This window comes from Durotheca rogersii (genome assembly GCF_024521655.1).
Source record: "Durotheca rogersii strain YMJ 92031201 chromosome Unknown GGS23scaffold_1, whole genome shotgun sequence".
Taxonomy (NCBI): domain Eukaryota; kingdom Fungi; phylum Ascomycota; class Sordariomycetes; order Xylariales; family Xylariaceae; genus Durotheca; species Durotheca rogersii.
The window spans coordinates 1,212,681-1,237,802 of record NW_026251232.1 but is presented as its reverse complement, the minus strand read 5'-3'; the positions used below and the strand labels follow the sequence as shown (position 1 = coordinate 1,237,802).

General features: G+C 55.4%; 6 protein-coding genes across 6 annotated transcripts; 3 read left to right on the top strand and 3 right to left on the bottom strand.

Moving 5' to 3' along the window:
- Window positions 1–756: 756 nt before the first annotated feature.
- Window positions 757–3,753, bottom strand: GGS23DRAFT_602066 (uncharacterized protein; the record flags this gene model as incomplete). The annotated part of the gene is made up of 9 exons (XM_051519273.1): window positions 757–985; window positions 1,259–1,579; window positions 1,684–2,042; window positions 2,095–2,183; window positions 2,299–2,512; window positions 2,566–2,847; window positions 2,887–2,923; window positions 3,038–3,522; window positions 3,592–3,753. 9 exons carry the CDS (start codon window positions 3,751–3,753, stop codon window positions 757–759), a joined length of 2,178 nt encoding a protein of 725 aa, XP_051376879.1.
- Window positions 3,754–7,738: 3,985 nt separating this feature from the next.
- GGS23DRAFT_602065 (MFS general substrate transporter) lies at window positions 7,739–9,541 on the bottom strand (the record flags this gene model as incomplete). The annotated part of the gene is made up of 4 exons (XM_051519272.1): window positions 7,739–7,888; window positions 7,959–8,639; window positions 8,805–9,275; window positions 9,395–9,541. 4 exons carry the CDS (start codon window positions 9,539–9,541, stop codon window positions 7,739–7,741), a joined length of 1,449 nt encoding a protein of 482 aa, XP_051376878.1.
- A 935-nt stretch (window positions 9,542–10,476) lies between these two features.
- GGS23DRAFT_608725 (amidase) lies at window positions 10,477–13,365 on the top strand. The gene is made up of 4 exons (XM_051520227.1): window positions 10,477–11,303; window positions 11,412–12,480; window positions 12,599–12,742; window positions 12,832–13,365. Exons 1-4 carry the CDS (start codon window positions 10,986–10,988, stop codon window positions 12,942–12,944), a joined length of 1,644 nt encoding a protein of 547 aa, XP_051376877.1. The 5' UTR covers window positions 10,477–10,985; the 3' UTR covers window positions 12,945–13,365.
- GGS23DRAFT_15422 (fungal-specific transcription factor domain-containing protein) lies at window positions 13,173–16,469 on the bottom strand. Its single transcript, XM_051511378.1, has 10 exons — window positions 16,234–16,469; window positions 16,119–16,140; window positions 15,747–15,967; window positions 15,450–15,684; window positions 15,084–15,371; window positions 14,827–15,024; window positions 14,720–14,767; window positions 13,790–14,665; window positions 13,626–13,735; window positions 13,173–13,576 (listed from the first exon to the last, which is right to left on the bottom strand). The coding sequence occupies exons 1-10, from the start codon at window positions 16,328–16,330 to the stop codon at window positions 13,482–13,484; spliced, it is 2,190 nt and encodes a 729-aa protein (XP_051376876.1). The 5' UTR covers window positions 16,331–16,469; the 3' UTR covers window positions 13,173–13,481.
- A 1,922-nt stretch (window positions 16,470–18,391) lies between these two features.
- On the top strand, window positions 18,392–22,608 carry GGS23DRAFT_591960 (RNA dependent RNA polymerase-domain-containing protein; the record flags this gene model as incomplete). The annotated part of the gene is made up of 3 exons (XM_051517808.1): window positions 18,392–19,589; window positions 19,637–20,407; window positions 20,459–22,608. 3 exons carry the CDS (start codon window positions 18,392–18,394, stop codon window positions 22,606–22,608), a joined length of 4,119 nt encoding a protein of 1,372 aa, XP_051376875.1.
- A 1,151-nt stretch (window positions 22,609–23,759) lies between these two features.
- On the top strand, window positions 23,760–25,071 carry GGS23DRAFT_15192 (uncharacterized protein). Its single transcript, XM_051511369.1, has 4 exons — window positions 23,760–24,372; window positions 24,535–24,623; window positions 24,701–24,893; window positions 24,984–25,071. Exons 1-3 carry the CDS (start codon window positions 24,222–24,224, stop codon window positions 24,764–24,766), a joined length of 306 nt encoding a protein of 101 aa, XP_051376874.1. The 5' UTR covers window positions 23,760–24,221; the 3' UTR covers window positions 24,767–24,893; window positions 24,984–25,071.
- The last annotated feature ends 51 nt before the right edge of the window (window positions 25,072–25,122 follow it).

Here is a 25,122-nt window from a genome sequence, read left to right as displayed (position 1 = left end):
ACAGGTAGAGGAGGGGCGGATACGGGCCAGGAGGCGGCGAGAGAAGTCGGGAGAGGCGGGGGAGATAGCAACAAGCCGAGATAGGGAGGTCAAGAGAGGCACCTGAGGTACCTAGATACATAGGTACATACATACCTAGGTAGGTACATTAGGTACCTGTGGACGTACCTATCGCAGAGCGAAACAGGTACGTCCGAGTAGAATCGAGGTACTTCGGGCGGGCGGCTGCGGCGAGATTGTGCGAGGTATCTAGGTACCTGGGAGTCCCGCCATTACGGCTATCTTTTATTCATTATCGGCGCCGAGGGGTAAATATATAAAAAAACCCCGGCTTGCCTATAACGCCGCTCCTACCCGTCCATACCACCGCTGCTCTTTTATGCGTGCGACTTATCTAGGTAATAGCTATTGCTAATTCCTCTCTTTTCGTTTCACCCACCAGGTAATGGGAGAGAAGAGACTTCGCTTTTACACTACGCAAGGGGGTGGGTAACGAGACTTAGCATCAGCCAGCAATCACCGCACACCAACCATATTAGAAACGGGCACCTGAGATCCCTGGCCACGCCGGGTCTCCCTTTCAGCCGGTTCGGGCATCATCGGCCCCAATACATATCCCCATTTAGGCCTTCAAGTCCTTTCCAGGCTCTATATGCATTAAAATGTCGCTAGGCAATCATCGAGGCGCCTTCGAGCCTTCGTCGGTACGATGCCGGTGCTTGTTTAAATCCCTTCGTAACCTTTTCCGATCCCCGCCTACCGGAGCTCACCAGTGGTGAACTCCCGAAAGGTTGCCATCTCGTGGAATGCGTTTGCCAGAGTCTGTACCTGCGCCTCCGTCGGATTCGTCATTGCCAGTTCGAGGTCCACCATAAATGTCCCTCGAGCGGCAGTGTCCGCGTCGTATCGACCGCCGATGGCCTTTATGGAATTCAGGACGGCGTTGGCCTCGGGAGTAGACAAAAACCCGTTGCGTAGCGCCATACTGAGAAGCCCAAGTATAGTCACTTCGACCACTCTGAAAACACAATCTGCCATCGAATTAACGTCTGGGAGTGGGCAATGCAACCTGACGACCACCGCCAACGTCGGGCCTGATATTACACAGGTATAGCCGCGCGAGTGCGGACGGACAACGGAGAGGGTATTATCAGGCACAAACGAGAAGACTGAACCACATACTGTGAGAGGGTCAGCAAACCGCATGGAGGAGGCCTTCAAGGTAAAAGATGAGAGGGGCCGTTCCCGTGTCACGTACCACATGTTTTCGTAGCCGGCTACACAGAGCGCGAAGTAGAATCGGCACTCGGGGTCCCGCATATTTCCTGACCGATGTGTTTCGCAGAGCATGGCGTTCGCCAGGTAGAGAAGCGCAGTGTTCCACAATGCCGACAGACACGCTTTGTCCAGGTCGATGCAGTAGATAAGAATAAGTCTCTTAAGTTGATTCACCGACGCCTCGTGGATGCCTTGTACGGTAACGACGCCCGAGGTAAGCTGCTTCACCACGATCGCCTTATCACCGGACTGTTGCAGAAACGGCCAGAATAGCTGCATCACAATGCAATGGTAGTAAAGGCTAAGGGAAAAGAACTCGAGTCAGAACGATGTAGTGTGGCCGACGGAAATATTCGGAACGGTGGAATGGTGTTAGGAACACCCTCTTCGATGAATGGGCCTTACTGTAACGCTAGAGCAGAATGTCGGTTGCGTCTCCCTGGAGAAAGTTCGACAGGAAGTGAGATCGCCCAGTCAAATAGTCTCTGGAAGGCTGTTTCAGCAAAGTCAACCGTGGCTCGATCAGCAGGAACATGGCCATTTTTGCCGAAATAGGTCCAAATAATGTCGTGCGCGATTAGGCTGAGTCTGCATATAATGGTGAAGGTGTCTCCAACTTGAATAGGTGGTTGAGCTCGAGTACCGTGGGCAAATCCACGCGTCTTAAGATACTCCCCGGGCATAGGAAGCAGAGGCGGCTCTTCAATTTCTGCTCGGTAAGACTGTAGAGAACGCGTACTGCCATCCATGACTATGAGTAGTTGCTTGGTAAATGGGAAGGAATCAGCTTTATATCTCCGCTGCAGAACGGCTTACCAGGCGCACGAGAATATCCCCCACGAGGTATGGCAAGCAGCTCTCAACCAATCTTGATGATAGTCCCACCAAGTCAAGGCAGATGCATTCTCAGAACCTACTCCAAAGACTACAGTTTTCAGGGTCAGCACTGCTTTGGAGCCGCCTACGGCTTGCGGCAAGACGAGGACGCAAATATATCAGGAATCCCCGGAGCGAACTCACGGCCCATTCGCTTCCCCATCTGAATTCCTTCCTCACGACATTGCTTCGAAAATTCACCACGCCCTCGGGATTCCGACGTATTGCTCAGCAGTTGGGATGCTGCCGCCGCGGTCAACGTATTATTGAACTTTTCCACCGACCACAACTGTTCAGCTTCCAGCTCGAAGGCCGAGACAAAGCCTGCAGCCTCTGGCTGTAGGCTTGCGTAGCATTGCTAATATGACTTGTTAGCCACTGTAGAATGCATCTGTATAAGTTTCGACTTACACACGCCCAACTTAACAGGGCACTCACGAGCAGACGAGAGCAGAAATGGGTCCGCCCCTGCAAACAATCTTCCAGGAACAGATCGGCATCGAACAGAGGGCACCACGGGTTCTCAACCTCGAGGTGGAGCGAGATAAGCGTGGCAGCTAATTCGTTCGCGATAGGCACCGCGGTCCACTTCTGAATATCCAAGTCCTTCAGTCGGTCATCTATTACCGTGTACATAGACACCAGGGGCTCAAAGCTTCCCAAATCTGATCCATCTGTCCCTAGAAACACCGGCTTCCTGATATTGGGGAAAAGTTCGTGGCCTAAATCAACGACAGCCGAGGATGACAGGGTGTCTCCCTGGGCCGCGCTGTTCGTCTCAGTTAGCCGGGTGGCAGCTCGCGCGGTAAGGCGGGTCAGGGTTGATTTGCGAGCCCACGAAAAAGCTTTGGGAAAATGTCCATATAGGAATAGTGTATCCTACCAACTCGGGTGTTTTTCTGCTTCGAAGGTAGCGGGCCGGATGAGATCGGCAATGTTGAGGAAAGCTGCCTCTATCGGAACCAGCATGGGGTATGTGGTAGGACAACGCATCATGAGCTCGTATTCGGGGGTTTGTTGGGTCTCGGGGATGAGGCCGGTCACGAGTTGTCGGTTAGACAACTTCACGGGTAAAAGGGGTTCGTCTTCCAAAACTTTCTTGACAGCCCACAAAACGTCGGAAGGATCGTTCGCTGCCTCGTTTGGATTTCCGGTAGATTTTATCCGTCTCAGTATATCGATAGTAATTACGTCGGGCGCCGATTCTAGCAAGTGGAACAGCTCTAACAAGTCTTCGGTGGACCTCCTCAGGGACTCGACCTCCCTCTTAAGCGCCATGAAGGGGGTTTCGTCACTGCTAGCGGTTACATAATTGCAGTCTATACTGGCTCTGGAGCACGACGTGCAGGCCGGCCTATTCCCATCGCACTATAGACAGGTCAACGACCCGGAGAAAAGCTTTGCCGAGGACATGGGACAGCTGTGATGTGCACTTACTCGTGTTTTCTTAAGACGGCAGTTGTTACAGGCGGCCTTGGAGACACTGCGTTTCTTGACAGGCCGACCGTTTTCGCTCTGGAGAGAATAATCCGACAGACTTGCCTGGGACGATCCAGGAGGCATAGGTGCCGGAAGCAAGCGTTTATAGCTGTCAGGCATCGGTACCGGTTCCTGCGCGTACTTGTATCTCTCAAATAAACACTCCATAGCAGACCAAACAAAACTCATTCCCGCCGACCGTCAAAACCGGACATGGTAGCCCGGGTGTTTGGTGACGCTAAAACGAGTATAAGAGGAGTATTAACAGCCGGCCTCAACAGCGGGCACGATGGACCGAATGCGGCCAATCAGGCTACGGAAAGGATTCGGGCTCTCCTCCGTGGCGGGCAGGGGATCTATCAGGCCTTCGAAGCCGAAGCGTGTTAGTCGTGGCTCGGCGGAAGCGTGGGACGGATACCTGACCCAGACGTGTTTACCACAAGTAGCACAGGGCGCGTCGTTGGCGACGCGGTGAGTAGAGGGAGTCAGGGGAAGAGGTGGTGAAGTGGTGAAGGCAAGGAGGTAATCTGGACTCTGACGGGCGTAGGCGAGTAAGATGTAAGGAGGAGGTGTGCGAGTGTGCGCAAGTGACGGTCTGTGAGAGTGTGTGTCTACGATTACCGCCTGCCCGCCCCCTTTCCGCCTGCCCGACAACTCCCAGTCCAGCTGCCTCCTTCTCTCCCGAAGCTGTCGGGTCACGTAGCCAGCCCACCATCCTATCCAGCTACCTCGCGAACACCGCCTCCTGCCCCTCCGTATTTCCAGCCCCGGTGTATAAAACCATCGGGGAGGTGTATAGGAGCTTCTTCGCACTTGTCCACATCCTCAGACGCTGAAGCGCCTCGGCTTTCTGATATACCTTGGTAACACCTCGTAGGTACTTGCCGTCGGCAGCTTGGGACGTGGAGGAGATAAGTAGGAGGTATTTACCAGCCTGTCCACACCAGCAAGGCACCTAAGCGTTGCGTGAGGGCGACAGAACGAATGGCAGATTTTCTGCTAGCCTGCTTACTCGCCAGGCATATTCATGTGTAGGTGAGGTAGGTACTTGATGGGCCTGCCTAGGCGGTTTCCGAGGTAAGAGGTGCCTATGTAGTAGGTAGGCGGGTAGCATCCATCTTACCCCTAGATAGGCTTGCATAGCCCATTCCTCCTTACCTTGACGTAGGTAGGTATTTATACCACTTCTCCCGTCCACGATACACATGGATTCCCCCCAACTTAGGTGACCGGCCCGAGTACCTACGCGTAAGGCACCCGTACACCTGCGCCTCCAGACGCCTCTGGCATTCGCGTCGCGTTTGTCGCCAGAGGGAGGCATTCGTGGAAGATGGAACTCGGCATTCTCGAGAAACGGAGGACCCAAATCGAGTAATCGGAACGGAACTGCCATTGGTCGGATCCGGCCTACTGAGAGTATCACGAGTTCTGCTTGAGAGTCGGGGCACTAGGTGTCTTCAAGTTCTTCATCCAATGAGAAGGCGTCTGGAACACGTTCCGGACCATTGAGAGACATCTTCCCTCTTTCGGGATCTGTTATGAGACAGCAGGCTCGTGTACATATCCACAGACGCCAAGACCTCTGAGAGATATGCAAATACCTACCTCTGGGGACCGCGAACGCGCAGGCATACCTACGCCTGTCGTATATTATACATGGGTGTTGTCGACCGCCCGCTTTGGCGTAAGATGAAGGGTGTAAGTTTGTTAGAGGCATGTAAACTTACACGCCTATCCAGGTAATCTAGGTAGGGTTAGGGTAAATCACGAGGTGTAAGTTAGGTACCTCCTAAGGTAGGTCCGAAGGTTAGGGTAGGTACCTTTACGGCAGTCAGATACATAAGATAGGAACCTCGAGGTAGGTCTAGGTCTAGGTAGCTTTCAATGTACTAATAGTACCAGTGCCTACGGATACCTTCTATGCCTAAGCGTCCTACGTATGCTCGACCGCACCGAAGAATGGATGTTAAGTAGAGGGAGTAGAGGGAGCAATTTCTAGTGCTTGTGCCCGCTCTAGCATCGCCATGTTGGTCGGTGAAATATCTACACCTACGTTCATATTCATTCATATATATCTAGGTAGGTAATATATATCATACCTACATTACACGCAACCACGCCCTTGGAAAGGGTCCAAATCTGCCCGGAGAAGTTGCGTAGCTTATTACGTAGGTAGGCAGGTACCTAGGGTAAAAGGGCAGCCGAGATGGCCCATAATGTGCATGGTAACGAGAATATTACCTATGTATGCCCCACACGACAACGTTACCTAGGCTAGCTCCAGCGATGCAAGTAGCGACAGGTACCTAAGGTATCGGATATAGGTACCTCTATGATGTATGTAACCATACCTGCAACCCCAGGCAGCCTGTACCTCCTCAGTTAGCATCTCGGGTCATCTATTAGGTAGTGATTCCCATGCGGTGTTATCGTCACCCAGTACCAGAGGAGGTAGCCAGGCACCGAGGAACATAGTACCTTGGTACCTAATGTAGGCGTGAATGTGTAATGGTCCCTTGCTCTTGTATGTTAGGTACCTCCTAACTTAGCTTACCTAACTGTAGGTAGCTGATGCGGTCCGGATACCTCTAAGTACAGGTATGTAGTGGGCACGAGATATGTATCTCATATTCTGTAGGTACATACATCCATGCATACCTCCTACATACATGTACCTACTTGATGCATTGACGTACTTAGGAGGTATGTACCTACCCCCTAAGGTAGGAATACCTGCACCGTGGCATAAGTGGGCACCTGTCACCGCCCGGGTCGGAGATTTAAGTCGATCACGAGCAACAACAACAGCGTCGTAGTCAACTTGAATAACCCGCTGCGTCGAGGTCCCTGGCTGCCGACCGCATCATACATTACCCAACACTGCGATCTCGTCGGCATCCGCCATCACCTTCACCTTCGCCGATAGAACATTGCCGCGCCGTTAAGCTCTGGTTACTTCGACGAGTAAATCCTGAGCCGAACCCCCCCCCCCTGATTGTGCTACAGCGACGTGCTCAGCTAGCCTGTCCAATAATGCGTGACGGGACAGGGTTTTGTCGGCATTCTGTCTACATCCTTTACATAGCCCCGGCCCGGGTCTGTTGTGTTATACAGAGGAGGCTTGCCGGGCTTCTCGCCACTGCTATCCGCCACGAACTTGGCCCAAGCCGCTCTTCGTGAGGTCGTCACGGCAGCTAACGAGAATCATCACCCACGCATACCCTTCGCGTGCTGCTCCGCTGCTCCCTCGTCCATCTTACGTCGAGCAAAGTGAAGGCGTGCTATATAGCCGCCATCCGAGCATCGTCGAGGTCTATAAACGAGTATCAGAAGCCCATGGTCCATATCCGAACGTAGGCTTGTCCTTCGATCGAGATCTTGGGCGGCACCAAGATGCTCACCTTCCTGTCCGATCCAAGATTTTGCCCCCCGTCCATAATATTTGCCGTTGTGTACCAGAGGAAGCTAAGAGGCATCCTCACCCCTCCCCCCCCTGGATGTCCAGTGAGGCCACCGTCCTCGTTTTTCGCTGACCACCCATCCCAGCTGTTGACACCCAACCATCTGGCCACACCTGCTCGTCGACCCTTTCAGGAGAGTACGGAGGGTGTCTCACGGGGATATGGTTGCACTCCCTACTCATTATCGCGTGGCCTCGATATCGTTGGTCTGTGATTCACATTATAGGTATTCCGAAATATGCCGAAATATGCCGAAAGACACAAGAACATCATCAGCGATGATGCCTCATAATTGGATCTTTTTAACAACAAAATCGTGAATATGCAGGAATAGTGAGTCGGCGGTGACTAGCCCTTGAGCACTCTAATCTAGGTATCGAATCCACGCGTCCAAAAGAACGAGCAGCACTGCCCTGGCTTGCCCCAATACACCCAATTTCGTCCAGTCAAACCTGAGTCTCTTATTGTTATGCATTGGCCGATGTGCCTCGGGGTTCTAGAAAGCGAGGACCCTCATAATATATCCGCGTTAGTTGGACCAAAGGGGAGGCAACCTCATGAGTTACCGATCACAAGAAGACCCCACGACTCAAGCTACAACTACAAGCTTTTAATTATCCCCTGTACAAGTGAGTTACCAAAATTTATGCCTCATCGTTGACATTTTTAAGGCCTCCGACACCCTCGCTAAGCTCTGCCCTTCGCGCCCTCTCATACTTAACCGTTGAGTATGATAAAACAGCAGTCCAGATACCTAGCAGGATAGATGTGGCAATCATTGCCCACATACCCCTCTAGTACCGTCAGTAAGTATGGCGCACCTTTGAAAAAGTAGGGGGGGTAGAGGGTGGTTTGGCGACTCACGATGAACCAAGGCGCCATGGACGCCCCGTAAAATACGATGCTCCACCAAGCATTCACGGCGTTGCTTCCGAGGTTCATACCGGCGAGCACGATGGCTCGGAACATGTGCGGCTCGTAGCGAAGAGCATCATTAGCCCAAGCAAAGAAGGTAGCTTGGCAAGCATAGACGGCGCCCGCCCAGTAGTAGGCGCCGAACACGATCATGGTCGACGCCGGATTCGTCGGGTCTTTGGAGGCCGCTAAGATCATGGCCGAGGTGGCTACGCCTGTGATGGCGATGAAATAACCAACTAGGTAACGCTTGCCTCTAAGGAAGTCAGTAAGCGTCGCCCAGAAGAGCGTCGACACAATGCCAGCCGCGGGCACGCCTGTTGGGTAGTTGTTTAGCTGGGCCACCGAATACTTTATCGTCGGATGGCTCTTCATGTACAGCGCCAACAGGGCGTTAGTGCTGAAAGACTCGGTTTCGCCGGCAATGATCCATAGGACCATAAATCCCCAAAAGAACCAAGACGAGAAAGAATTCTTGAAGAACGTCCAAGATATGGGAGACCGGTCCTCCACCGGCGGCACGCGAGATACGGCTAAAGCTCTCTCGGACTCCGTAAGGTAGAATGCACTTGTCGTCGAGGGCGTGTCTGGGAAGAAGAGAAAGCCGTAGAGCGCGACCGGAATCGTGATCTAGATACGATGCATTAACAGCCCGTACGCGGCAGCACTCTACGGAACCGCCGTCTCATGGGGGGAAAGGGGGTTGGTTAAGGGGGTACAAGGTCGGAGAGGAGGGCCACACAGAAATGGCCCATTTCGCCGATAGTCGGAATCGAGAACGGAGGCGCCACTTACAAGACCATCCATAATAAACAGCCAACGCCAACCGGGGAGGCCATTTCTACCGTGCAAGCTGGAATAAATGCCCGTCTGGATGAAACCTCCGATCATAGTTCCAGCTAGGCCAGACGCGGTAAATATGCCGGACCGCTTCCCCAGCTCACTCTCCGTGTACCATGAGCCGAGGATATAATGAGTGCCGACGAAAGTGGTGGCTTCAGCGATGCCTTGAAAGAAGCGGATGGCCATGATGCTCTCGGGTTTGTTCACGGAGGCGGTGACCATAGTGAGGCAGGCCCAGATAACCATACAGGCTGGGAAGAAGTAGCGCGGCTTAAGGTAGTGCAGCGACAGGTTGGCCGGGATCTGGCCGACGACGTAGCCGATCGTGAAGCAGGTGTTGATCTGGTTCAGTTGATCGCCTACGAAGCCCAAGTCCTCCTTCATACCCGACACGTACGCATTGTTGAGGTTGGATCGGTCGAGCTGCCGTCTGCGCGTTAGTGACAAAATTCCGCCGAATCGATTAGAACAACCACCCATATACAACCCGGAGCAACTTAGCTGCTACCTGGCTGGCTTGGAGGCGATCGTGGCGCACATACGTAATTGGTGAAATAGCTCAGGCAGCAAAAGCTCAAGATGAAAAAGTCGATCTTGCGCACTAGCTTCTGTTCGCCAGGCTGGTATTCCGTGTGGAAATACTCCCATAGCCTCGATCTCCCCGTCGTCGTCGTCGCCGTCGCCGTCATCGTGGCACTCTTTACTCCTGGGCGAAGCGCAGACAGGGCACGAGAACAGTGTATTTCCTTGCGCGGTAAAGAAGCGGAAAAGAGGGCGCAGATACCTAGGATTGGGTTAGGTGGAAGCCTCGTCTGGTGAGTAGAGGTATGTGCTATGTCTGGATCCTATTTATTTATACCTCTATGCCATGCCTGAGGGCGACCAGCCAGGTAGGTGGGCGCGCGCGCAGGCACGACGATACGATCTCGAGCTGGCTAACCGATTTGTCCCCCCAAATCTCCAAATATCCCCTGCGGAGATACTTGTCCCTGGCCCTGGTCGCTTTTTTACTGGTGGTATCTGCAAGATGGGCCCATGGGCCACGATGTCGGAACTGGAATTTGCGGGGGAAGGGAAGGGGAGATAACGCGGTAGGGGTCTCGGGGGAGAAATGAGATGAAGCCAAGAGAGTGACCGGAGGATGGCCGGACTGCGAGGGGAGATCACTTCCGATCTTGGGGGCCCATACGGGTGGCGCGAAAGATCCCAGCAAGCCTGCGGTAGAACGAATTGATACGTAGGTAAAGGCCGTGCTGAGGAGGGTTTGGTCGACCTCGTCTACTCCCTTCGGTTGCTCTCTATTCGGCTTTGCAGCCGCGAGGGGGTTGATTAACAGGGCTACCGGACTTCGATCCCTCTGCTATCGCCAATCCATTGTGGGCATTGGAGGGGGGGGGTGAGCAACTTGATAACACGAGGGCCGCGGCCACGATAGCTCGGCTGCGTGCTGCCGATGTTTCTCCTATCGCGCCCCCGTCTTGTCATCCCATACGGAGCCAAGGACCCGTTTAGCGATAAGTATCAGACGTTTCTGTCAAGATATCGCTGGTAGAGGCTGGTCTGCTACTGCTTCCTAACCTTCTCAAGTCGATCTCGGCGTTTGCTCTCCTGTGCGTCAATGTCATCCCCCGTGTGATCGGGAAGCGTGGCTCGCGCCCCGAAGTGGCATCTCGGCGCAACCACCGACTGCCTGACCTGCGTTGCCGCAATTACGTCCCAGAAACTCCCATACGTGTCTTTCCCCCCCTTTGGCGGGCGGAGACAGCGAACAGCCCCGGCAACCGGGTCATAGGTCTCAATTAGCGCAACGCAGGGATCTGAATGAGGGCGTAGAGGTAATGGCATCGACGATATCGGATGTTTTTGATGACGATAAGTTTGAGGAACATCTGCCCCGTGTTTCGCAATACCTACACTTGTTATTATTATTCGTTGCTCTCAGCTGCTACTGATTGTGGCGTCGTGCGATTGGTGTTGCGGGTATTGTTCTATAAACCTAGAGAAAGAGCGAGAGGAGAAGAGGGCTTTCCAACGCCGCCTAAAAAGATTTAAATTCCTGTTATCAGACCAGGGAGGGGGTTGCGCAAAGTGAGCTTGGGAGGTTAATTTTGGGTTCTTCAAAAAGCGGTCAAAATGGCGACGGTGACGGCGACCACGGCGACGACGACGACGACTACGGCGGGCAACTGGGAGGGGCTTGCCGCCAAGAAGCGCCAGCAGCTGGCGAGCTCGATCCCGGAGGAGTGGCGCATCCCGAGTCACCTCCTGCCGCCCGAGGACCAGGAGGACATTACCGGCTTCCCGGAGACGTCTGGCTGGTTTACGCCTGAGGAGCTCGCCATCACGAACCTCACGGCCGAGGAGCTTCTGCCGAAACTCGCGTCTGGCGAGCTCAAGTCCGAGGCCGTCACCTTGGCCTTCTGCAAGCGCGCCGCCGCCGCTCACCAGCTGGTGCGTAATGCATACCTACATACACACATACCGACCCCGCCTCCTTTTCTTCTCTCCTTTGCCCAACTGTGCCCTCTTCTCCACAACTAACACCCGCGACGCGCGCAGACGAACTGCCTCTCGGAGACGTGCTTTGAGCGGGCGCTCGCGACGGCCCGAGAGCGGGACGCGCACCTCGCGCGGACGGGCAAGCCGACCGGCCCGCTGCACGGGCTGCCGGTGTCGCTCAAGGACAACTTCCACCTCGCGGGGCTGGACGCGACGGTCGGGTTCGCGTCGCACGTCGGGGACCCGGCGGCGCAGGACGCGGTGCTCGCGGAGCTGCTCGCGGGCGCGGGCGCCGTCTTCTACGTCAAGACGAACGTGCCGACGGCCATGATGATCGCCGAGAGCGTCAACCACGTCTTCGGCCGGACCGTCAACCCGCGGCGCCGCGGCCTCACGAGCGGCGGCAGCTCCGGCGGCGAGTCGGCGCTCGTCGCCTTCCGCGGCAGCCCGCTCGGCGTCGGCACCGACATCGGCGGCTCGCTGCGCATCCCCGCCGCCTGCACGGGCATCTTCACGCTGCGGCCGTCCTTCGGCCGCTTCCCGACGCTGCGCTGCCGCTCGGGCATGCCCGGCCAGGAGGCCGTGCAGTCGGTCAACGGCCCGCTGGCGCGCACGCTGGCCGACGTCGAGCTGTGGAGCCGCGCCGTGGTCGGCGCCGAGCCGTGGCGCCTCGACCCGCGGTGCCTGCCGATCCCGTGGCGCGCCGTCGCGCTGCCCGCGCGGCTGCGCGTCGCCGTCATGTGGGACGACGGGATGGCGCTGCCGACGCCGCCGGTGACGCGGGCGCTGCGGCGCGCCGCCGCCGCCCTGCGCGCCGCCGGCCACCACGTCCTCGCCTGGTCCTCCGAGGACCAGCCCCAGGGCCAGCGCCTGCTCGACCGCATGTTCGTCGCCGACGGCGGCGCCGCCATCCGCCGCGAGCTCGCCCGCACCGGCGAGCCCTGGCGCCCCGAGATGCGCATGTACGCCGACGCCCGCGAGCTCTCCGCCTCCGAGTGCTGGCAGCTCCACCTCGACCGCCAGGCCTACCAGAAGCGCTACCTCGACCGCTGGCTCGCCGCCGGCATCGACGCCATCCTCTGCCCCACCACGCCCTACAGCAGCGTCGAGAACGGGAAGTTCCGCCACGGTGAGTTTCTCCCCTCCCCCTCCCCCTCTTCTCCCCCCTCTTCACGCTACGAGATCCAAAGCGCTGGAGGCGGCGAATGCTGACCATCGCGTGCGCGCCCGCGCCAATATTATTATAGTCGGCTACACCGGCGTCTACAACGTGCTAGACTACTCGTGCATCTCCTTCCCCTCGGGCGTCACCGTCGACAAGGCCGCCGACGTCGCCCTCGGCGACGCCTATACACCTCTCTCGGATCTCGACCGCCAGATCCAGGCCGAATGTGGGTTTTCCTCGAAGCTCCCCCCCCTCCGTCCCCCCCCCCAACCACTGCGGACAGCTACTTACGGCAAAACCCTCTTCCCGCTCCAGATAACCCCGACGCGGTACACGGTATGCCGGTGAACCTGCAGCTGGTGGCGCAGCGGCTCGAGGAGGAGAAGTGCGTCGCGATGTGCAAGGTGGTGCTCGACGCGTTGTCGTAGGTAGGATACCTGAGTAGCGACACCCAACATGGTGTGGTCTACCCCGTTAGAAGGATAACGTGTGCCGATATGACACCGATCTAGGACGGCTAGAATACCTATACAATAGACACGTCACATAGAAAGCTATACCTATCAACTCCATGGAAGGTGTGGGTGGCGAAATAGTCTCCTGGTATGAAAACATGTAGTATAGATGATAGGCCGCCTGTTTAAGTACGAGGTATGAGCATAGGTAGGTAGGTATATATAAACGCCGGCAATAAATATGGATATCTGACGGAGGGCAGAAACATTACTTCGTAGCTACCGATCATTGACACCATGTCGTGATCCCCTTGATTATATACCTATATAAAAACAAGAATAAACTCCAACTACGCTTAAACGGGTTTGAGACGAGTACTTTTTTGCGAATCAAAATTTCAAAGAAGAATCCCACCGCTATCGCGGTCGCAAGTCCCCTGTGGAAGAAGTCCAAGGTAGCGCCAAAGTAGCGGAGGCTGTTTACATGGCAGCGTTTGCCTCGCAACTCGATTAGAAATGAAATTGGTGTTGTGATTGCCCCGGAGGCGCCTGGGGGAGGAAGTCGAAGTTCATGTCGGCACCGGTGTAGAAAGGGTCTGGCGATTCTGCCGATACTCGTTAGCTTCGAGGATGCTCCTGTAGGCCACGACTTACCCCAGAAGATGGAATCGTAGAGCTCCATCGGTGCCAACGTCGCGGGATCCAGCTGACTTAGATCCGGAATCGCGACGGATGGCTGCATCGGCGCCTGGTAAGACATGCTTCTACGCTAGTCAGCTTCTTACAGTCACCCGACGCGCGTGCGGAGGGCGGCTTACGTTGGGAAGTCCGACAGACTATTCCCATTTTGTAGCTCCGCCATAGCAAGAGCGGCGTCCTGATGTCTATCAAACCCAGGCTGAATCCGGAACTGATGGCCAACATTTTGGTGGCTTTGCGGGAGGGCTGCTCCGGTAGGCGTTCGAGTACCCGAGGCGCTCTCGCTCTTGATCGCCGAAGCTCCATGAAGAGACCCATAATCATATATGTTTCTAAGGGCTGTTAGTGCTCTCTCGAGAGGACCGGATAATTCGATATCACGGTCAATTTTGGGAATATGGTCGGGAGCAGGACTCGTCTGCTCCTTGGCTGCCGCGGCCGATAGAGCCGAGATGAGATCGCCTTGGAGCTGCCTAACCTCGGGATCTAGTTTCGTTTCGCACAGTATCCCAAGGAGAACGGCGGAGGAGAGTCCATGGTAAGTGAAAGCCCAGCTGCGCGTTGGGATAAAGGACAGTTGGTGCATGGACAGAAACATCCGGACAGTTTCGGTTAGATTATCCTTGCATTTTTCGGCCAGAGCCTTCTTCTCAGCGGGCCCTAGTTGCGCGCAATCCCGGCGGAGGGCTGGCCGGCAGCACACGGAAACCACGAAAGCAGTATGAAGCCGTATCGCATAATGTTGCAACTTGTCGACCACACTCTTGCAGGCTTCTTTGCTGCGTAGTTGAGGATATACTCTCTCGCGAAGAGACTCGATGGCTCGGCAATTGTCGAGAATCGTCTGGTAGGAATATTCAGTCGTCGCGTCTGGATTTAATCTCTGCGAAATGAGCTGGCAGAGGTGATACATCACCTCGAGATACGAGAAGCCCTCGACGCTAGAGCTAGGAGATACCGGGATAGGGCAGCATTGGATGTTCGTCATGTTCGGACTATACTTCAATGAGAGGAGGATCACCCTCTTTCGACTTCCGGGAGACACTTACCGATCGAAAGATAGCGAAGTCAACGTGTCGTGCCATTGACAAGTCCACCTACATCATGTTAATTGGCCGTACAGGTTCGGTATAGGATAGTCCCAAGCTTCTCTTACCACAGCTTGCGCCGCACGTATGTTTTCAACGTCATCTCACTTGAGCCGTTATCTTCCTGCCCAGTCGCGCGATGAAGCCCGAGAGACTGTGCCAATCGACAAGTCATGCCGATCAAGGCCCAAGACGCTTCGGCCTTCATGTCGTTCAGGAGGCAGAATCCGGTAAGGAGGAGCGCTTGGATGGAATCAAGATTTGGCCTACGATAAAACTCGTCAGATTCAAAGCCTGACTCGGTCTCGATAGCTTCGTGGCTTACCGAAGAAGGAAGTTTCCTAGGCGAAGGAAGTGGAACGAGATCTGGACATATCTCTGGGCATCCCTCGTGCGGATGTGGTATGGCGAGTCGCGATACTGCGAGCCGACGGCCATGACGGAGAAGAGTATGGCCAGCCACGATGCGGAGACGGGCCGATTCGACTTGTTGTGCTCCCTAGCTGCTTTCGCTCGCTCTTCGAGATATATCATGATGCGAGATTCGAGATCGTCGATATCGATGACAAACCCCCAGAACGGATGCGTAATCTCTTTGTACGCTCTAAACAGACTATCGAGCAAGCGGATTAGCGACATCAAATGCGAATACAGTTGGTGGAGGCATCGGTTGCGCGCCGCCATCACTCACATCATCACTTCTCTGTCGGAGGGAAGCTCGGTGAATATATCCTGGGTAAGGCGGTCTAGGTGTTTCGACGACATCAGCGGGAACGGGGCCGAGTTGTCGAGCCCCAGGATCGGACGCATATCGCGACGTATGTCGACGCCGTCCTTGGTCTCTATGGGCGACGGCTGGTCGCGTAATAAGGCAGGGATGCTGTTCTGGCCCACGTAACGCGACATTTCTACAGTGTCGGGCTCATCTTTGGTTCGATACCGGTCAGCACGTTGGGTAAGCTACCCAAAGGGCGGTAATAAGGTGTACCTAACGTCTGGGGCCACCCCTCGGGCTGATGATCACTACCTTGGCCATTGCTGATGCTATCATCGGGCGAGTGGGGTCTCTTCTTCCCCTGGCTACTATCGGGTACGGACGTCTGCTTGGAAGCGCTCGAGCGGTTGGGCTTATAGGAGCACAGCTGCGGATGCTCCCTCTTGACGCAGTTCTCGCAAGGTTGCTTGTTGTCGCACTTCACCTTCCGCTGCCTAAAAGGGGAGAAGAAGAGAGGGCTTAGTCCGGGGCGGCCACTTACACACGGTGTGTCTTAGGTAGGATATACAAGGTAGGACGGCAAGGGCATGCTCGCGCATGTATGGAAGTGCCACCGACTGCACCAGTGGCTGGGCTGGCACTCACCTGCATGGCCAACAGGCCGTACCTAGAGAGTAGCACTTAGTACGACAACGGGGAGAGGCGAGAGAGAGGGGGACGGACGGACGGAGCGGGCACAGCCAGTAGGGAGCGGACATACCATAGCGAACTTTGCGATGGGAGTGTATGATATGGCTAGCCTGCTCCGGGGTCAGGTCCTGGATAGGGACCTGATTGATGTCTTGATCCGATGACATGAGCGGCGGTTCCAATGGTGCTATTCAGCAGGCCCCGCCACAGGACAAGGCGTGAGTAGGATGGGAGAACGTAGCCGGGTTGGACCTGGGGAAGCACGCGCTCGTCCGCCTCGGGCCCAGACCAACAGGGCTCGGGAAGGCTTCCAATGGATTCGCAGAGCGCAGAGCGTGGGCTCGAGAGCTCGAGGGCTCGTAGCGGCTGCAAGAGCCGATAGGGGCCGCTCAGGGGTGTGGAAACTAGTGCGAGGTGACGGGAAGACAGCGTCCGGCACGAGCAGATCAGCAGAAGACAGGTGGTGAAGGGAAAGAAGCAAAGGAGCGGGCAGCCAGGTAGGGGGGAGTGGAATGCCGAAAACCGAAGATGGTCTGAGCCGCTGTTTGACGGGAGCGGGGCAGGAGAAGAAGAAGGGATGGTTGATGGCACCGATAGGCAGGTTGCTGGTGTGTGTGTTCGCTGCATCTGCGGGTGGGAAGACGGGCTGGCCAAGCCTGGGCTGAGACTCCGAGCACTCCGAGGTCTCGCGCCTTGGTGAGGTCAGGTCTGCCGAGTTGTGGCCGGAAAAACATTCCGGCACCGATTGGGCGGTGACCCGGCGAGGAGGGGGGGGGGGGTTATCTGGCCAATCACAGCTCGGCGATCAGAGACCTCGGCGATTCGTTCCCTTTATGTACATCAGGTACGTACACGACGAACAGGAGGTACCCAGCATGGAGCCTACCTTAGGTGTCTCCTCCATCCTCTGCCTACATACAGGTACCTACCTACCTACCTACCTACCTTAGAGCTCCGTAGGTTTGATAATAGAGGATAGGTTCGATTCCTGACAGCGCTACTTGGTAGTCTCTATTATTAAGCCTATCTCTTAGGTACCTCCCAAGGTACCTACCATACAGGCAGCTACCTTAGGTACCTAGCCTCCTGAGGTATACGGAATATCAGGTGGGAGAGACTGCGCACGGGCCAACCCGCCAACTTGCAGTAGGTACCTCTGTCTCCAAGAGAGCAGATTCAATCGCATCAGGTACCTGCGTACCTATATTGGGTAAATTGGGGTAACCTGCCCTCCTTGCCCATGTCTCTCCTCACAACAGGAACGCGATACGAAGATCGCGTCTGCACTCGTCTGCATTACAGGCAGGCCTCTGCCAGAGCTCAATACCCGACGACTAAAGCAAGCAATCCGCGAATGCGTCTAGATGATATCTCGAGTCGTATTCGAGATTCGATATGTACCAACTCGTTTGGTTGGTGGCCCGGCTGGCTGCTCGTCACAGCAACAAACCCTGCCCAAACTTGCCCAAACCTCCCGATAATGCGACATGGATGCCCAGCAGCCCTTCGCATATTCAGCCCGACAGCAAAATTGCGCCTCCTCTTCCTCCTCTTCTTCTCTTTCTTCCCCCTTCTCTTCCGTCTCTCCCCACATCTCGCGTCTCGTCCCCGTCGACGAGGGCAGAAAGAAGGATCATGGACGGCAAACTCATCTCTACCTAAAAAAAAAAATTAATAAATAAACAAATCAAAACTCTGCTCTTCACTCTAACGAACTCGTTGCCAAGCTAGCTAGCTAGCTATCTTGCCCCATTCTCTCTATCTCCAGTCTCACTCGCTGTACCCTTTCCCCCGCCCCTCTTCCCCCCCCCCACAGACCCCGAGCGGCCGGGTCGGCGCTATCTATCTGAGGTCCTGCCACGACAACGCGCGGGACTACGAACATCCTCCTCCACAGTGGAGACCCGGGATCTGGCATCTAGGTATGTAGGAAGACTAGGACGGGCTTTTGGTGCTCGGTTTGGGCTTTTCTCTGGCCTACCCTGTCCTGGCCTGCCCCGGTCCTCCCCCAGTCCCTTAGTCCGTCTCTAGTATCGTACATTGCAGAACCTGCGTCTTACTAGTACCCAAGCGTCCGATTGGCCCGCCAGCTCGCGAGGGCCTAGGTAGTTGTTCGACATTAGCCTCCTAGTTGCATCGGGTGGTGTCATCGTCGGTTGCGTGGGAATCGTCGAATCGGATCGCGGAGCGTCCGGGTCTGCCCTGGTGAGCGGGCTAAGGCATGCAAGATGACCCGACACGTTGATCCCGGCCCGGGTGTGCTCCCTGTGCCCTCGACGCCCGGGAGAGAGCATCGCAGTGTCTCCGACTTTGATATCTGGTTCCTAGAGTTTTCCAACGCCTACAGCCTCAGCCTTAGGCGGTCTCCGCCGAACTTGTCCCCCAAGAAGAAACGGGATCTACCCTACTATCGGGAGCTGGAATATTACGAGCGCCTGAAGGCCCAGTATTTTAGGGGCAATCATGCAGGGATACAAGCCTTATTCGATCAAAAGGCTAAAGAAATCCACGGGAGGTGGGTGAAGAAACCACATGCCGCCCTCGGTCTTACCCCCTTTCCCACTCAGCTACCCCGAGTGACCACCGAGCCCGAGCGATGCCAGTTGCTCAATCTTCTCAAAGCTATCCTAGACGACGTCGGTTTGGCGAGCGTGTCTTCACGTTCCTTCACTTCGGATTCGTCCTCGCATCATGCGTCTGAATCGCCTTCTTCTACGAGACACCACTCTAAACGCCAACCGCGTGAGTGGCAGTTGAGCCCGTCCCCTAAGAGAAACCGGGGCGTCCTGTCGGAGGCCAACACTGAATGTGACCCTGAAGATGAGAGACCCCCGAGCGTGCTGTCGATTCTTGATAGGGGACGCGTGCGTACGGAGAGTCCCCTGCCTAGCCGGGCAGCCTCGGTTCAGCCACCAGGGTCGAGAGAAGGTAGGCGTCTATTCGAAATATCCCTCGATACGAGCATAAGCAAGTCAACCCATGCGTCGCGAGTCTTCTCGGATCGTCCCGACGGCGATACGCCCTTAACATCGCAGGGGACGCAGACCACCGCTATTGCCAGTAGCGCGGGGAATACGAAGCCTCCACTGCTACCGCCGCCCTCGTTAGCTGGCTCGGATTCGCACTCCTTTGGGGTCTCCTCTGGCACCGAACGGGCCCTTCAGATATCACTTGACAATGTCGAGCGGCTCCTGCTCCAACAAAGATCAGAACAGTTGGCTGATGACGGGTCATCGACCTATTCGGATTTCAGTTACCCAGTCGAACAGGAAATTGAACGTCCTATCACGCCCTCGCGTGCGACGGTCCTTCCTCCAGCCTCTCCTGCTCTCTCGTCCATAGAGGAAAATGTCCCTGACAGCACGCCACCTCGTGTGACTTACACGGGCAGCCAGGATTTCGAGGACCGGCTTCATGCTGTTTGGCGTAAGCTCAGCCCTCCTCAAGCTTGGACCGATATTGACTATCTCTAGCTCCACTTCCTCCGCATTATGACTGTGCCCCGTTTGCGATCCGATGGGAACTCATGCGCATTTCTCTCCACTGCGGTGTACAGATGGACGCTTTACGGCTCGAGTACGATCCGTCGTGGACTGATCAAAAAACTTTCTGGGCACGAATTCAGGCACTATCCGTGTTCAGGGGCAAGAGCTTCCCTGAAAGATCCCGGCCCGACGCTTGGGCAGCTGCTCTGAATGGCAAATTCTCTACTTCTGGCCAGGTCATTGTTCTCACCGCCTGTCTAGACTTGAATACCGCACCGACGGGACCTATATTTACTCTCAAGCTCAATCCTCTCAAGTTTGATCTCCCTCATCGTCTCAATCGTCGGTTTGGACCCGACAGGTTTCTTGAGGTCGTGATACCGTCGATGAAAACACAGGATTTCAAAGGCCTAGATTCTGCTGTGGAGAGTATCCAGCGATGGTTAGTCGACAATACCCACGTACTCCTGGGTCGTCTGTGGACATCATTCTTCATCAAGCCTGCCCTGGCGAAGAAGATTGAAAGCGGAAATGCGCTCAGGCCTCAAACTAAGACGATATACCAAGAGCGAATCTATATGTTCGCCGAGGATGGCAATGAATTTCATCGTCTAGACGCAGACCTCCAGTATTCACCAAAAGGTGAATCTGCTGACTCGCACACGAAGATGAGACGAGAAGGCCTTCTGGACTGGCTCTTACAAATTTCTAACAACCAAGGGCAGACAGTGCTTAAACTCTTCTCCCGCATCGCACTAGGTATTATCCATCAACATTGCCTCACCCCTGCGCATCGCTAATAGCTCTCAGGTCTTAGCCGTACGCAGCCTACAGTGATTGTTGAGCTGGAGCAAATCCGGCATCAAGAATCCGATATCCTCTCCCCAGAAAAAGGGAACGGGGAGCCGAGGAAAGTTATGAACGATGGCATCGCTCGTATGTCCAACGCTCTCGCGAAAGCCATAAGCAACTCTTTAGGTCTAGTAGATGTTCCGGCAGGCTTTCAAGGCCGGTTTGGCAGTGCGAAAGGCGTCTGGATCCGCGATACGACCGATAGTAGCGACGATGTTTGGATAGAGACATTTCCTTCGCAGCGTAAATGGAAGTGCGATTATATCGAGGATGACCATCGCACATTTGAAGTCCGAAACGCACCTAGAGAGCTGAGAGCTGCCAGCCTCAATCTCCAGCTTCTCCCCATCTTAGAAGACCGAGCCATCGATGCGACTCTGATGAAGAGCCAGATTGGCAAATTTATGAGGGACAGCCTCAAGAGAGACCTCGACATCCAAAGAGCCGCTATGCAGGACCCGACCCAATTCAAGCTATGGGTTTACGAAAACTCCCCCTCGAATCGCCGGGAAGCCCGTGTCGAAAACCAGCAGGTCCCATTCACAGCTGGCCTCCCGACGAACCGGGAAGACATTATGTCTTTTCTCGTCGATAGTGGGTTCGAGCCCACTAAGCTGAAGTTACTTCGAGAGATGGCTTGGAATTTGCGGAGGGACAAATGCACGGAGCTCGTCGAGCGGTTGAATGTGAGAGTCGGGCGCTCAGCATACGCTTACATGGTTGTCGACTTTCTCGGAGTTCTCGAGGAAGACGAAGTTCATCTGGGGTTCTCGTCGAAATTTATCGACGAGCAGTCCGGTTTCTCCGAAACCTTCCTTCATGGTATGGATGTTCTCGTCGCCCGTACGCCTGCCCACTACCCCAGCGATATCCAAAGGGTTAGGGCGGTTTTCAAACCGGAATTAGGCTCTCTAAAGGACGTGATCATTTTTCCGACCAAGGGCGACATACCACTCGCTGACAAGCTTTCCGGCGGCGACTACGATGGAGATATTGCCTGGGTCTGTTGGGAGCCTGTCATCGTAAACAATTTTCGCAACGCAGAGGTCCCGCCCATCCCTGATCTGTTCCAGCGTGGTATCATACGCAAGGAGAGCCAGATTTACGGCAGGCTTGGTAAGCTGCCCGGTTCGAAAGACATTACTTCGGAATTTCTTTCGATGGCATTCCGGTTCAATATGCAACAGAACCTCCTAGGCACATGCACAAACTACAAGGAGAAGTTCTGCTACCAACGGAATTCTGTTAAGGACGACTCTGCGATCCTCTTAAGCACGCTCATCAGTAATCTAGTAGATCGATCCAAGCAAGGGATCGTTTTCACAGACCGGGATTGGGCTGTCCTACGCAAGTCCCTAAGCCGGATGGACCCTCCAGAACCCGCGTACAAGAAGAAGAGCTGGAGTGGCATTGGGGAGCCTAGCCACATAATAGACTACGTCAAATTCGGCGTGGGGAAACCTCTAATCGAGGCAGAGCTCAAGGCATTGAATGAGTCCCTCGACCAAGGCGAAAACTTTGACAAGGATCTCGTCAGTTATTACCAGCACTACGAGAAGTTTCAGCGGCCCTTAAACGAACGCAAGGAGGCCGAAAGAAGCGCAAGCTTCAAGAAATCTACGTGGGAGAGGATTCTAGAGCAGCTGAGGAAAGACATCGATGCCTTGGCTAAAGCGTGGCATGAATCGAGCGACTCATGGGATGCGAAGATAACCAACATCTACGACAAGTGGCGGGAAATCCCCCCCACCCCTACGGCCCGTGAGAATACCGTCTCGGCCCTACAGCAAGAGGACCAAGTCAACGCCGAGCTTTCGAACTGGGACCTGTTGAAAGCGTCGTGCCTGTTCAAGATGTATTACAGAAGGTCTCCTAAATTCGTCTGGTATGTCGCGGGCAAGCAGCTCGCGTTCTTGAAGTCGATGCGTGTGAGTCAGAGGGCAGGCGCCTCGCCGGTAGCCATGGCCTCCAGCATGTACGCTGGGTCGCGCCCAGATGCGAAGTACGCGCGGATGTTAGCTGCTAGAGCTGACGGCCACAGCTTGTTCGATAGCGACGACGACGACTACTTTTCGGATGATGACCTCGCGGATACCTTCTCCGGCTAACGACGACGGGTAGCGCCTAAATATATATATATATATATATACCTAGGTATATATACCGTAAGGTAGATAAATCCTTTACTTCTCACCCGATACCGCCCGATCATCCCCTCTTCACCGATAGGCTCCAAGTATCCCAGGGGACACTTAATTTTCCGCTCGCGGGCTAATTCTGTATTGATAATAGGCGAGGCTAAAGAGCGGAAGCGATCAGGCGCATGTTTGCTGTAACTTGGGGTCTTCGTTTGGAAACCGGACGTGTGTACGTGTGTGTTGTCGGTAGGAAGACTGCTACCTACCTAATGTATGAAGACACGCGGGCGAAAAAGGGCGCCTAAACTTGGAATACAGGAATACCGCCTATGCAAAGTAGATGCATCGTCAACCGCCTCGGCGCGATTTCGGTGCCATGGACGCTCCATGGACCCCTGCTCAACCGGCACTCGCCTGCTGCTACTCGCCCTCCCCTGTGGGAACTGGGGATGCCGTGCTCCCGGCCTGGGGGCACACTACGTAGTATACCAGCGATCGACGTCGTCGTGGGAGGGAAGATTTAGGGCTGAGTCGCTGTCGTATCGAGCTCGCCATCGTCACCGGCCAGACGATTCTATATATAGACGTATATAGGTGGGTACATTACCAATTGGTCTCAGACGGTTCCCAAAGCGGATCGAAGACTACTTTTTTTGACTTATCTGGGTGCCATTTATAAAGCGCCTCTCGTCTGTCATGACGAAGTGTGCGGCAGGGTGTCACTGGCTGGGGGCCGCGCCCAGGAACATAATAACCGACGGCGGGCATAGGCCAGTTAATCGCGCGCCACTTCTTCGCTCATGTATGTTTTGTATGTAATGCAGGCAGCGCATCGTGATCGGCAAATACGAAAAAGCCAAGCCACGGCCGAGGAGGGGCATGATCTTCGACGCGGACAATAAGAAGAAAGGGAAAAAAAAAAGGGAGGAGGGGAGACCGGTGGCTGCGATGGCAAATCTTGATCCAACCAGCCGGCGAGCGCGCCCTTAGAAGCGAACTTCGACGCCTGCACATAGCTCGCTACGACGCGCCCGAGACAGAGAGGCCCAATACGGGGGTGGGAGATGGGAGAAAGCGACGGGCGTATAGGTGCCGTGCGGGTGTGGGTGGGTGGCTGCGCGCGCGCGCAGGCGTAGTAGGCGTGGAGTGTGTGTATGCCCACCTCGTGTCCGCCGCGTTGCATCCGATCGTATAGGCAGACGGGAACGGGGAGAAGCCGCCACCGCGCCTAAGGACCTAAACGTCGCCCATCGTCGTCACATCTGGCGGCGGCGCCAGCGAGATAGGGCCGGAGAGGTGCAGCAGAAGAGCGCATGTAGGCGGTGAGTGGGGAGGGGGGAGGAGACGGCCGACGGCGGGCTTTCTCTCTCTCTCTCTTTCTCTCTCGCTCGGGATTTCTCTCCTCTGAGCAGGGCCGGGTAAAGTACAAATACAAGCTGCGACTCTCGTGCCCCTCGGCGTGCTTCTCGCGGAAGAGTGCTTGATAACCCACCCCCTTCCGCTCTCGTCGCTCGCTTTTTATTTTTTCTCGTTCGAGATACCCAGCCCGACACGGTCGACACCACGCTCGCTTATTCTCCAAGATGCATTCCAAGTCTGCTGCCGCGCTGCTGGTTGCCACCCTCTTCTCGGCCGCGGCGCTGGCGGGCGGCCAGTTCAGCTGCCATTCGCGACAGGCTTGGGGGTACTCGCCCAAGTGCTGTATGAACATTGACGGCCAAGTCGGGACCAATTGTAGGTCGTCCCAACCCTCTCTCTCCCCTCTCCCTCGGGGACGGTGACGAGATGAGAGCCCCCTCCCCTCCAGGGAGACGGGAATAACTGCGAGAAGGGGAGGGGGAGCACTCACTGGCCGACTAATGCTGACCTGCTGCTTTTCCTTCTCTCCTCCTTTAGGCATCCCGGCGCATCAGTTGGGCGCCACGAATCCCATCTGGGAATGCAACCTCTTCGTATACAACATCACGGGATGTTGCCAGGGAATCGTAAGTCCCCCCCCGCGCGCGTAGCCGAGGCGACTTGTGCTTGCGCGCCGTCGCTGACCAGACACCGTACCGCCCAGGGCTATAAGAATCCGAACACCAACAACACGCTCGACCTCTGCACCATGTACACCGACTTCTCGTGATAGAGAAGTCAGTTTCCCGGGACGCCCGGCGAGCGTTGGCGCTCGATTCGACCCGGTAGAAGGGGCGGGACGGGACGGGACGGAAGCTAGGCGTGGGCTGCAAAGAGGGAGGCCTGACCCGTGCAAGGTGTGGCGCATGCAAAATCCGGGTTCGAGGTTCGAGGCTTATATGTGTGCGTGCGTGTGCGTGTGCGTGTGTTGCCTTGCGCGTACTTAGTTTATAGACGATTTCGCATTACCTCCGCCCTCTTCTTTCGCTGGCGTGACACGGGTGGGAGGACGGGAGATACCAAAGCTGCGCACGCCCGATCGATCTCGCGCTACGCTAATTTGAGTAGGGCAGAGCAGTGTGGAGT

What these genes read in the sequence shown, in the direction of transcription:
- GGS23DRAFT_608725 (XM_051520227.1), top strand. Translation starts at nt 10,986, where the DNA reads ATGGCGACGGTGACGGCGACCACGGCGACGACGACGACGACTACGGCG. An exon ending in CCGCCGCCGCTCACCAGCTG is followed by an intron (nt 11,304 to 11,411) that starts GTGCGTAATGCA and finishes CGACGCGCGCAG; the next exon opens with ACGAACTGCCTCTCGGAGAC. An exon ending in GAACGGGAAGTTCCGCCACG is followed by an intron (nt 12,481 to 12,598) that starts GTGAGTTTCTCC and finishes ATATTATTATAG; the next exon opens with TCGGCTACACCGGCGTCTAC.
- GGS23DRAFT_15422 (XM_051511378.1), bottom strand. Translation starts at nt 16,330, where the DNA reads ATGTCATCGGATCAAGACATCAATCAGGTCCCTATCCAGGACCTGACC. An exon ending in ACGGCCTGTTGGCCATGCAG is followed by an intron (nt 15,968 to 16,118) that starts GTGAGTGCCAGC and finishes CTCCCCTTTTAG; the next exon opens with GCAGCGGAAGGTGAAGTGCG. An exon ending in TACGTGCGGCGCAAGCTGTG is followed by an intron (nt 14,768 to 14,826) that starts GTAAGAGAAGCT and finishes AACATGATGTAG; the next exon opens with GTGGACTTGTCAATGGCACG.
- GGS23DRAFT_15192 (XM_051511369.1), top strand. Translation starts at nt 24,222, where the DNA reads ATGCATTCCAAGTCTGCTGCCGCGCTGCTGGTTGCCACCCTCTTCTCG. An exon ending in CGGCCAAGTCGGGACCAATT is followed by an intron (nt 24,373 to 24,534) that starts GTAGGTCGTCCC and finishes CTCCTCCTTTAG; the next exon opens with GCATCCCGGCGCATCAGTTG. An exon ending in CGGGATGTTGCCAGGGAATC is followed by an intron (nt 24,624 to 24,700) that starts GTAAGTCCCCCC and finishes CGTACCGCCCAG; the next exon opens with GGCTATAAGAATCCGAACAC.